The sequence below is a fragment of the Heterodontus francisci genome, chromosome 25, assembly GCF_036365525.1.
Source record: "Heterodontus francisci isolate sHetFra1 chromosome 25, sHetFra1.hap1, whole genome shotgun sequence".
Taxonomy (NCBI): Eukaryota; Metazoa; Chordata; class Chondrichthyes; order Heterodontiformes; family Heterodontidae; genus Heterodontus; species Heterodontus francisci.
Window position 1 is genome coordinate 66,323,335 of NC_090395.1, and position 12,035 is coordinate 66,335,369.

The following is a 12,035-nucleotide window of genomic DNA, read 5'->3' on the forward strand; positions in this document are numbered from 1 at the left end:
GAGATAATTTAGATTCTTCTGTAATGTGCTCGCCTCTTGCTTGTGTCCGTTTCTTTCCTCCTGCCCTTCTGAAAGTGTCGACATGTACACCTTTTCTTTGTGGAATTTATAGGTCCAATAGAGATTATAGCAGCCTTGTATCGCAGTCCAGATTCAGTCAGGAAATTACCTCATGTACTTTAATCAATATTAGAAGTGAAACTGGTTTCAGGTTTATTGTTAAAAGAAATTCTGTTCCTCTCTCCAGGGTAGTTTGGAGTCTTGGCAAAGGTTTGTTGGTGATAGGAATTGAGTATCAGCTGCATCTAATACTGTTATTCAGTGATATAATTAGTTCTGAACTGCTGCCTCCCCCGAACTGCTATTAATAAGGAAGATTTTTGGCCCATTGTAGCTCGTTCACACGCACAACGAATCTTCAGGTGCTCCTCACCCTTTTCACTGCGAGCAGCTCCGTGAGAGTAAGGAGATTGCATGGCAAGGGTGTAAATTAATATCCAAATGTTTTAGTGATCCATAATATATTAATTTTTTTGTTTGTGACCTATCTGGTCAGTCAGTTTAGACATACACTGTATCCTGTGACTCCTCATCGTATATCCTATGTTTAGAAAGATGTAACAACTATTAGATCCTTCAAAATTGTCATTGGATGACCTTTTTGAAAAGTTTGCAGAAGAAATTTCTGCTCATTTCCTTAGTACATAAGTCTGATTACAAAGGAAGTTTGGTTAATGGGGAAAATCAAGTCCTCAATCAGGAGAATGAAATTCCTAAACTATAACTAAAATCTGAATTAACTGCCTTCTTTTCTGAATCATTTAGGAGGAAAATGTAAATGTGGTTCCTCTTGGACAAGTTGAGTGAGTGGGCAAATGCATGGCAGATGCAGTATAATGTGGATAAATGTGAGGTTATCCACTTTGGTAGCAAAAACAGGAAGGCAGATTATCAGAACGGCTATAAACTGAGAGAAGGGAATATGCAGCGAGACCTGGGTGTTCTCGTACACCAGTCGCTGAAAGTAAGCATGCAGGTCCAACAGGCGGTCAAAAGGCAAATGGTATGTTGGCCTTCATAGCAAGAGGATTCGAGTACAGGAGCAGGGATGTCTTGCTGCAATTATACAGGGCCTTGGTGAGGCCACACCTGGGATATTGTGTGCAGTTTTGGTCTCCTTATCTGAGGAAGGATGTTCTTGCTATCGAGGGAGTGCAGCAAAGGTTTACCAGACTGATTCCTGGGATGGCGGGACTGCCGTACGAGGAGAGATTGAGTCGTTTAGGATTATATTTGCTGGAGTTCAGAAGAGTGAGGGGGGATCTCACAGAAACCTATAAAATTCTAACAGGACTTGACAGGGTAGATACAGGAAGGATGTTCCCGATGGTGGGGGAGTCCAGAACCAGGGGTCATAGTCTAAGGATACGGGGTAAACTATTCAGGACTGAGATGAGGAGAAATTTCTTCACCTAGGGAGTGGTGAACCTGTGGAATTTGCTACCACAGAAAGCAGTTGAGGCTAAACATTGTATGTTTTCAAGAAGGAGTTAGCTATAGCTCTTGGGTTTTAAAGAGATCAAAGGATATGGGGCGAAAGCGGGAACATATTACTGAGTTGGATGATCAGCCATGATCATAATGAATGGCGGAGTAAGCTCAAAGGGCTGAATGGCCTACTCCTCCTATTTTCTATGTTTCTATGTACAAGTTACTTAAATATAGGGCCAAATGTATTTTTTGTGTCTTTTCTTTAAAATTGAGACATTTAAATGTAGTTTTATTTGCACTCAGTAATTCTCTGCATTGTGATCTTCAAGTGTTTTGAATGGCAGAGCTTAAAAATAGCAGTAGTGTGCTAGACTGAAATCATTACATTTAGTTTTAGGCCAAGTCTATCATGTTTAATTTCAGATTTGTAGCTATTTCTGTTCTACTTGTACATGTTGTTCAATTATTTCCACTTGCAGTGTTTTGGCCCTTTGCATATTTAACCACCTCACTGCTCAGTCTAGCCACCTTAACCACCCTGTTTTGTAGACTGGCCAGCTGTTACTTCAATATGGTGGTAAAAATGATCACCATCAGTTAATGGGACTTCCCCCACCCCCAGGGTCAGTGATCCTTTACAGTTACTGGTATGTTGGATGGCCCTACAAGGCAGGCTGTCTTTGGGAGCCATACAGAAGGTACATGGTAGTGAGGGAAATCATAAAGGGACCAGGATATATTTCATGTGGTTTCTTTATTGTAAAGCATGAGGGATGTGGGTGTGTCCAATTTAATCACTATTGTTTCCATTCTCATTTCAGATCAATTTTCTGAGGAAGGAGAGGAAAATAAAAACACTCAGCCTCCAACTGCAGAGGAACAGAATGGCATCCGCATCATTTCAACCAAGAGGCAGGCCTTCCCTGTTAAGAAAGGTAATCTGAGTGAATCCCATGATAGCACTTTACACCATAACTTTTCAAACTGGGATTCCTAGATCCTTTAAGGCTTGGGAGGGTATCCCAAGACTCTGAGTTTATCAGATTTCAGTGTTATCTTACTAACACATTGCTTCTGTTCCACTTTACCAATAATGCATTTTCTGCAGTGATAGCATTGTCAGCTACTATAAGGAAAACATTGATTTTTGGAAGTTAGAGCGGCATTCTTTAGGCGTATGTCAATATTTGCAAAGGTCTCCCACCCTGCAGCACTTCGCTGTCCCCTGACATTGCTCTATGCAATGTCTTAACTGAGCTGGTTTTTATTCCATTGAATTCTGATTTGTTTTCACAGAATTGTTACAGTGCAGAAGGAGGCCATTCAGCCTGTCTTGTCTGTGCTGGCTCTCTGAAAGAGCAATTTACCTAGTGCCTGTCCCCATAGCCCTCCACATTTTTTCTTTTCAGATAACAATCCAATTCCCTCTTGAATGCCTCGATTGAACCAGTCTCCACTAAGCTCTCTGGCAGTGCATTCCAGATTCTAACCACTTGCTGTGTGAAAATGTTTTTCCTCATGCCGTTATTACTTCTTTTGCCAATTACCTTAAAATTTGTGCCCTCATTCATGATTCTTCCACCAATGGGAACAGTTTCTCCCTGTCTACTCTGTCCAGACCCCTCATGATTTTGTATACCTCTATCAAATCTCCTCTCAACCTTCTTTAAGGAAAACTGTCCCAATTTCTTCAATCTGTCTACGTATCTGAATTTCCTCATCCCTGGAACTATTCTCATGAATCTTTTCTGCAATCTCTGTAATGCCTTTGCATCTTTCCTAAAGTGTGGCACCCGGAACTAGACACAGTACTCCAATCGAGGTGGAACCAGTGTTATATACAAGTTTAACATAACTTCCTTGCTTTTGTACTCTGTGCCCCTGTTAATAAAGCCTTGGATGCTGTATGCTTTATTAAACGCTCTCTCAACTTGTTCTGTCGCCTTCAGTGATTTATGCATATATACACCCAGGCTCCACTGCTCCTGCAGCCCCTTTAGAATTGTACCTTTCTTTTATATTGTCTCTCTGCATTCTTCCTACTGAAATGAATCACTTCACACTTCTCTGCATTAAATTTCATCTGCCACTTGTCCACCCATTCCACCAATCTCTCCATGTCCTTTTGAAGTTCTGCGCTATCCTCCTCACAGTTCACAATGCTTCCAAGTTTCGTACCATACACAAATTTTGAAATTGTGCCCTGTAAACCAAGGTCTAGGTCATTATTATATAGCAGGAAGAGCAAGAGTCCTAACACCAACCCCTAGGGAACTCCACTACAAACCTTCCTCAGTCCGAAAAACATCCGTTAACCACTTACTTTTTATTTCCTGTCACTCAGCCAATTTCATATCCATCTTGCTACTGCCCCTTTTATTCCATGAGCTATAACCTTACTCACAAGTCTGTTGCACAGCACTTTATCAAATGCCTTTTGGAACGTACCAAGGCTCCTTAGACAGCATCTTCCAAACCGCAGCCTTTACCACCAAGAACCACAAGGGCAGCAGATTCATGGAAACACCACCACCTGCAAGTTCCCCTCCAAGCCACACACCATCCTGACTTGGAACTATATCAACGTTCCTTCACTGTCACTGGGTCAAAATCCTTTAACTGCCTTCCTAACAGCACTGTGGGTGTACCTACCCCACATGGACTGCAGAATTTCAAGACGGTGGCTCACCACCACCACCTCAAGGGCAATTAGGGATGAGCAATAAATGCTGTCCTAGCCAGCGACGCCCACATCGTATGAACGAATAAAAAAAATCCATCTACAGCACATCAACAGCATTACTCTCATCAACCCTCTCTGTTACCTCATCAAAAAACTTCAAGTTAATTAAACACGATTTGCCCTTAACAAATCTGTGCTGTCTTTCTCTAATTAACCCGTATTTGCCCGAGTGACTATTAATTTTGTCCCGAATTATCATTTCTAGAAGCTTTCCCACCACCCAGATTAAACTGTCTGACCTATAGTTGCTGAGCTTATCTTTACAACCTTTTTTGAACAAGAGTGTAACATTTGCAAATCTCCAGTCCTCTGGCAAGACCTGAGTCTAAGGAAAATGAAAAATTATGGCCAGTGCTTTTCCACTCTCACTTCCCTCAGTATCCTTGGATGCATCTCATCCAGTCCTGGTGCCTTATCAACTTTAAGTACAGCCTATCCAATACCATCCATCGGCCATCCATGTCTCCGCTTTAAAGACGTCTGCAAACGCGACATGAAATCCTGTGACATTGATCACAAGTCGTGGGAGTCAGTTGCCAGCGTTCGCCAGAGCTGGCGGACAGCCATAAAGGCGGGGCTAAAGTGTGGCGAGTCGAAGAGACTTAGCAGTTGGCAGGAAAAAAGACAGAGGCGCAAGGGGAGAGCCAACTGTGTAACAGCCCCGACGATCAAATTTTTCTGCAGCACCTGTGGAAGAGCCTGTCACTCTAGAATTGGTCTTTATAGCCACTCCAGGCGCTGCTCCACACACCACTGACCACCTCCAGGCGCTTACCCATTGTCTCTCGAGATAAGGAGGTCATAAAGAAAAAAAAAAGATCCAATACCACCACCTTTTCAATTTTAAACCCTTCTAATGTCTGAATTACCTCCTCTTTCATCATGACCTGTGCAACGTCATCTTCCTTGGTAAAGACAGATGTAAAGTATTAATTTAATATCTCAGCTAGGCCCTCTGCCTCCATGTGTTTGGTCTCTAATTCGTCCCACTCCTCCTTTTCACTAGCTTTTTGCTATTCATATGCCTATAGAAGACTTTTCGATTCCCTTTTATGTACTTACTGTACTAGCAAAGATCCTGTTCTCTGCCAGCAGATGACAGTTTGGATTTTGGTATAAAAACCTTGGAGCAGATCAAACGGAAGAAATCCATGAAGGAGAAGTTGAAGAAAATGGGTAAGTAGTCCTTCTTGTCCAGCTTGTTTGTGTTCTGGGGATGTTTGGAGAGGGCCGTTGTTAGTGTGTCAGGGATATCTAAGTGGGTGGGGGGGTCTTCTGTTTGTAATTCTTCAACCATGTCCCCTTTCTTGTCATAGATGAACCCCCAGTAGACCTGGTGACACAGGCCCAAAAGGTAGAGCAGAATCGTGAAAACCTAGTCATTGAAAAGGAAAATGTGAGGACAGTTTTCCGAACGGTGACCTTATCCCCAAAGAAATGTGAGTGTTTTCATTCATGTGGACGAGCATTAAAAGTAATTTCACGGCAATTCATATAAATTGTCATTAGCTGGATGGAAGAGGCGTTATGCTGTCGCACTATTTCATAGAATAAATTAGTTTTCATCATCCTCTCTATTCTTTCCAAGCAAAAGGCCTTCCCAGAACTGTTTATAGTGTCTTCAAACCTGTACTCTGAACAATAACTCCCTTCTCAGTCACATTTCATTATTTAACCATATTTTGTATTTTAAAAGCTTGAAGCTGTCATTAAATTGATGCTGTCCAATTTGTGATTTATTTTAATCCGTTCTGCTGCAGTGAAGATATTGGGAGTAGAGGCCTGCTTTAGGTCGGGAAAAAGAACCTGACCGAACCACAGCAGGCCCGACCCGGCCCGAGTCCCTCTGATTTTGCCCTGAGCCCGCCACTAGTTGTTCCGACCCGTGCCCAACCTGACCATCCCTTTACTTGAGTTCCTGAGATCGAACCTGTAAGAAGCTGCAGCGCATGCGCAAGACGTCATAGTGACGTCACTCGCTCACTGCGCAGACTCAGTTCCATCCCGGACTCCCAGCTCAGGTAAGTTTTTAAAAAATTTTAATACTTAGCAGCAGAGCACTTACCGTGTGTGTCCGGCCCAATTCAATCTGGACTCTGCCCGACCTGACCCGAGCCCGTAAGCCAGCCCCAGAAGATGGGCCCGACCCGACCCAAACCTGACACATGTTGGGTCCCATCGGGTTTGGGTCAGGTAGCAGGCTTCTAATTGCTTCCAATCAGCTTCATAGTCATTGTGGAGGTTAGACTGTAATTGGCCCTTTTTGAGATACTCCTCAGATATGTATGGAATGCACTGTGTGAAAGGGTGGCGGAAGCAGATTCAAAAATAACTTTCAACAGGGAATTGAATAAATACTTGAAGTGAAAACAAGTATAGGGCTATGGACCAAATGGCATCCTTCTTTGCTATGATTTTATGTCAACAATATTTACTGCACTCTTTTGGGGATGTACCTTTTGTCAGTTTTACTTGTATACAAAGAAAGACTAGCAAAGTTATTCTGTGCAAGAGAATAAGTATACTTTAGAAACCAGTTTAACATTTAGTGATTTCTGTGGTAAGCAGATGAACAATGAAAATTTCATCTGTGTCCTTAGGACTTGTGGTTCATTAAAATATGCTGAGGCTTGTTCTGCACTAAATTATGCAACAACGTATGTGCTTGATGCCTAGTAATGATTTATTCCCCTATGTATTTTGTGAGCAAAGAACCATGTATGGTGAATAATAAAACTACAAATAAGTAGCGAGGTAATAGTCCTTTTAAGGTGGTTGAGATTGGGAGAAGAGAGGGATATCTGGTCTAATGTGTGGGATCCTGCAAAATATGGTGTAACTATTTTTGGAGAGACTACCTAAAATCAGCTAAGTTGCTGATTATTTGTTACAAAAAAAACAATTTTCATTTTGTTTCCTCCTCCAGTAACTATAAATGAAGGTGAGCCGCCTTTTAAACGGAGTCTTTCTGAAAGACTTGGGAAAAAGAAAGTGTTGCCTGAAGAGTTGCCAGTAAAAGGTATTTTCCATTACACAATTTCATCGCATAACACTATGGTTGAAAATTTCCAAAAGTCTCCTCATATCTGAAAGAAAAAAAGAAAGGCTGTAATTTTAAAAGCATCTTTCACAACCTCAGGACATCCTAAAGCATTCTGCAGCTAATTAAATATTTTTGAAGTGTAGTCATTGTTGTAACATAGGAAACAGGACAGCTAATTTGTGCACAGTAAGCTCCCACAAACAGCAATGTCATATGATCTTTGGATCTTCATAGTTCCTGGGTAGCAGTGTTAATCACTGGGGTCTTTGTGATGTTCTTAATTGTTATGTGGTTAGAGAGAGTGATGAATTGACTGGTTTGACATGGAATGTAGCATCTTCAGACCAGTTTGGGCCAAGAAGAAATTTCTGCACCTGCTCCCTCCAGCTTAATTTGTGCTGCTATCCATCCTAGTTGTCTAGAGTCTCCACACCCAGTAAAAACAGTAATACAATCTAGTTGATCTCCCATGCTGCTACTCATGGTGAGGCAAAAGAAATCTTTTTCTTACCTGTTGTTGCATCACTGCTTGTTTTGAATAAAGTTTTTTTTTAATTTTTAAAGCTGAGATTGAAACAACTTTAAAACGCAACCTCTCTGAGAGACTTGGCAAGAGGAAGATATTGGCTGAGGATGGTCCTGAAGAGCTGGCACAGAAAGGTACAGAAAACATTTTGGTACAATTTGGGATTTATTCAAGTGCTGTGTGGCCCTGAAATTAATAGCGTTGGTGATTAATTGGAATAACAAGTAGCCTTAAGTATCCCAGAGCTCATGGTGACCCATCTGGTAACAGAAAATTAGAATCTAGTCAGGCCTCTCGCAAAGTCAGTAATCCTCCTGTGGAGTTTGGGGAGTCACCAAGCCTTGGCTCTTGCCAATTTATGTTTGTGAGTCAGGAGCAAATACTTAAACAAAAAAAAATGCTAATAAATTATACATCTGTCTGCAAAAGTCTTGCATCTGTCGGACATTCTGTCCTCACATTTTGTGCAGTAAATATGCCATACTTGTACCTGATTGAAGTTTCAATTGTTGGAGAATGTGCCAGTCTAAAGCGGGCAAAATGGAAAAATTTTTCCAATGGAAAAATTATTAATGGCGCAAAATAGTGAATCACAAAGTTACTGATCTAATAAAAGGCAAATCCAATGAAATTGCTCCAGATATTTTCAGAAAGTAATTTTGAAATCTGCTTGGACTCTCACTAAAGTGATACAGTTAATACTGGGCACTGTGTGTAGTAAAGACTTGACTAGTTTATGAGAAAAAAATCAACTTTTATGTAAAATGTCTCTTAGCAATATTTTTTAATTGAAGGCTGGTGCCCCTCAGAAGTTTCAGTTTTGAGTAACTGATGGCTTTGAGACTCAAAAAGAAACTTCAAAGAAATCAGTTTAAGGAGCAATGAAAATAATTGGAATTTTCTTTTGTATAAAATGTTAAAATGAGGTGACCTATGAATTCTTCAGCTCTTTCCTAGTGTAGCTCTGATAAGTTGTTTGAGGGAGTGTTTGTTTAGCAAATAAAGCGTGTTACATGTGTGCTGAATACAGCTTTCCACGTTGAAATTTGACCTTTAATATTTAACGTCTATAATAAAGTCCTAATGATTGCGTTGAGTTTGTTTTCAAACACAAGTGTAATCAGCAAATTAGTATTAGCGGCCCTAGTTGAAAGGAATATACCACTGTTCCAGCTTGCTGGCAAGATTCTAAATTAGAGCATGTTTTTTAAGCAGAACCTTATAGTAACATTAAATACTGTTGCAGAGATATTTATTATTGGAGGTGCAGTGGAAGTTAGTTTCTCAAAATTTATTTCATTTTCTCATTATAAAAGGCCACTTGCTAAACAAAATTGAGTTGTTTTCTCATTGAGATTTGCGGAGAATTATTTATTGACTATGGGGAACAAATGCATCAATATGTAGTAGGTAAGGAGAAACATTTCTAGGAACCAATTAAAAGATACCTCACTGTTTCTAAGCAGAAATCCCAAATATCTTGCTAAATCCTTCGACTCGGGATGTTCCTTTTTTCCTTCCATCCACCACTGAAACTCTGCTAGTACTGTATAAGTCACCTTTTCTGTCCCTGTTTCTTTCTTGTTCATCCCACTTCTAACCACCACTCCCCCCCCCCGCCCCCCACCCAGCCCCATCTGCATAAAATTCAGAATGCAGGTGATCTTTGTCAATTCTCTGACAAAGTCTGGTTCTTTCTGACCAATAGAAGGTGCATAAGGGCCGCTTACAGTAATAGAACCATAGAAAAGTTACTGCACAGAAGGAGACCATTCAGCCCATCATGTCTGTGCCGGCTGAAAAAACTAGCCACCCAATCTAAACCCACCCTCTGGCACCTGGTCCATAGACTTGCAGGTTACAGCACTTCAGGTACCTTTCTAAAAGAGTTGAGGGTTTCTGCCTCCACCACAGTTCCTGGCAGTGAATTACAGACACCCACCACCCTCTGGGTGAAAAAGATTTTCCTCGTGTCCTCTCTAATCCTTCTACCAATCACCTTAAATCTGTGTCCCCTTGGTAATTGACCTCTCCACGAGGGGAAACAGGTCCTTCCTGTCTGTCTAGGCCCCTCATAATTTTGTCACCCCTCAACCTCATGTTCTAAGGAAAACAACCCTAGCCAATCCAATCTTTCCTCACAGCTGCAACTTTCAAGCCCTGGCAACATTCTTGTAAATCTCTGTGCTCTCTCCAGAGCAATTATGTTCTTCCTGTAATGTGGCCTATAATTTATTTTCCATTTTCTGAGAAACTGTCACTGGGTCTGATGATGATGTGACCGAGATTGAAGGTACCTGGCTAGTTGGTGCTTTGTACTGTTCCTTGGCCACTATAAAATAGACTGTTTCTACTGTGGATGTTCCTGTATCCTCTAAATGTAGGGGTGACTGATTACCTGTGCTCTAAGTCACTCACAAATATCTTTTTTTTCGTTTCAATTCAAGCTCCCAGGTCCATAAGGGAGAGGCTTGGTCTGCCTGCAGAGGTTTCCACAACAGAAAATGGTAGGTAGTCAAGAGTGAAGTGCACTTGAATAGTTTGAAACACTGCATGCAACAGTCAAGTTTACAAAGTATTTGTTCCCTTGAATGGCCTGTCATGACGATAGCATTGCTGAGGTTGGGTTGGCCAACCAGGCATTTTTATTTCTCATATAAGCTTTCTCAGATACTTATATCTTACCTAGATAGCAGACAATGCTTTGCTGCTAGGTTCCTCGAGTGCTTCTCTTATGAGTTTACGTAAATGGGGCTTTATATGTGCAAACATCTTTCGTTTTATTTTCACACCCTTCACTGTGGCTTCAATTGGGAAATGCGAATTCTGTATTCAGCAGCTCGGGATAGAACCATAGAAAAATTACGGCACAGAAGGAGCCCATTCAGCCCATCGTGTCTGTAACAGCCAAGAAAACTAGCTGCCCAATCTAATCCCACTTTCCAGCACGTGGTCCGTAGCCTTGCAGGTTACAGAACTTCAGGTGCATGTCCAGGTACCTTTTAAATAGTTACGGGTTTCTGCCTCCGACACCCACCACCCTCTGGATGAAAACATTTTTCCTCATGTCCCCTCTAATCCTTCTACCGATCACCTTAATCTGTGCCCCCTGGTAATTGACCTCTCTGCTAGGGGTAACAGGTCCTTCCTGTCTATCTAGGCCCCTCATAATTTTGTACACCTCAATTAAGTCACCCCTCAACCTCCTCTGTTCTAAGGAAAACAGCTCGAACTGATCCAATCTTTCCTCATAGCTGCAACTTTCAAGCCCCGGCAACATTCTTGTAAATATCCTCTGTACTCTCTCCGGAGCAATTATGTCCTTCCTGTAATGTGGTGACCAGAACTGTATGCAGTACTCCAGCTGTGGCCTAACCAGTGTTTTATACAGTTGCAGCATTACTTCCCTGTTTTTGTATTCTATACCTCAGCCAATAAAGGAAAGCATTCCATATGCAGCCTTCACCATTCTATCTACCTGTTCTGCCAGCATCAGGGACCTGTGGACATGCACTCCAAGATCTCTCACTTCTTCTACCCCTCTCAATATCCTGCTGTTTATTGTGTATTCCCTCGCTTTGTTTTGTTTGTCTGGGTTGTAATTTAATCCTGATACTTTAGTGGATTGCACTTGTGTCTTGAGTCATTCCAAAAGCGATAATTTATGCAGTTTCTGTGCCAGATACAGAGCTGAAATCTACCCCCGAGGTCCTTCTGTTTCAAACTGAAATCATTTATTTGGTTCAGCTCTAGTCTGATTTATTCTTGGCATCTTTCAGTTGCCCTGCCCAAAATAGGGATCACAAATACGAATTTGCACTCTCACTGCAGCATCTCAACACAGCAGCAAGCTGTACTTCGCCATGTCTTTTCTTTCAATATCTGATGCTGTATTAGGGAGCAGTCAATGCTCGACGTGCAGTGGGCGTATGGCAAAGTACTATCAAATTAATCTTATTGCTTATTTGCTGGGCTCATTGTACCATTCCGAGCCCTTGTTTTATTGGTAGGGCTAGGTGATTTGTTATGCTCAGATCTCCTCAGAAACTGGTCTTTTCACTGCCTGTGTTATACAGAATTACAGATCTCGGGCAACAAATGCCCGTTACTACACATGGCAAATGACGAAATTCCCAGGATTTGTGCATGATGTTACACTTCAGACTACTTGCTCTCGCTACTGGTTGTAATCCAGCTCCCAGTTGGCACTCTGAAGAGAATTGTATGTAACA

General features: G+C 41.6%; 1 protein-coding gene across 7 annotated transcripts in view; it reads left to right on the forward strand.

Moving 5' to 3' along the window:
• The window catches only part of zc3h11a (zinc finger CCCH-type containing 11A), a 33,365-nt gene that overhangs the window by 6,491 nt on the left and 14,839 nt on the right, over nucleotides 1-12,035 (forward strand). For 5 of the 7 annotated variants that reach the window (XM_068057400.1, XM_068057398.1, XM_068057402.1 and 2 more), the window contains 6 exons: nucleotides 2,313-2,426; nucleotides 5,327-5,410; nucleotides 5,551-5,673; nucleotides 7,161-7,253; nucleotides 7,842-7,937; nucleotides 10,251-10,310. In XM_068057400.1, the coding sequence (XP_067913501.1) occupies nucleotides 2,313-2,426; nucleotides 5,327-5,410; nucleotides 5,551-5,673; nucleotides 7,161-7,253; nucleotides 7,842-7,937; nucleotides 10,251-10,310 (570 nt within the window). The remainder of the gene's footprint in view (nucleotides 1-2,312; nucleotides 2,427-5,326; nucleotides 5,411-5,550; nucleotides 5,674-7,160; nucleotides 7,254-7,841; nucleotides 7,938-10,250; nucleotides 10,311-12,035) is intronic. The other 2 variants (XM_068057404.1, XM_068057405.1) reach the window with 2 other exon arrangements.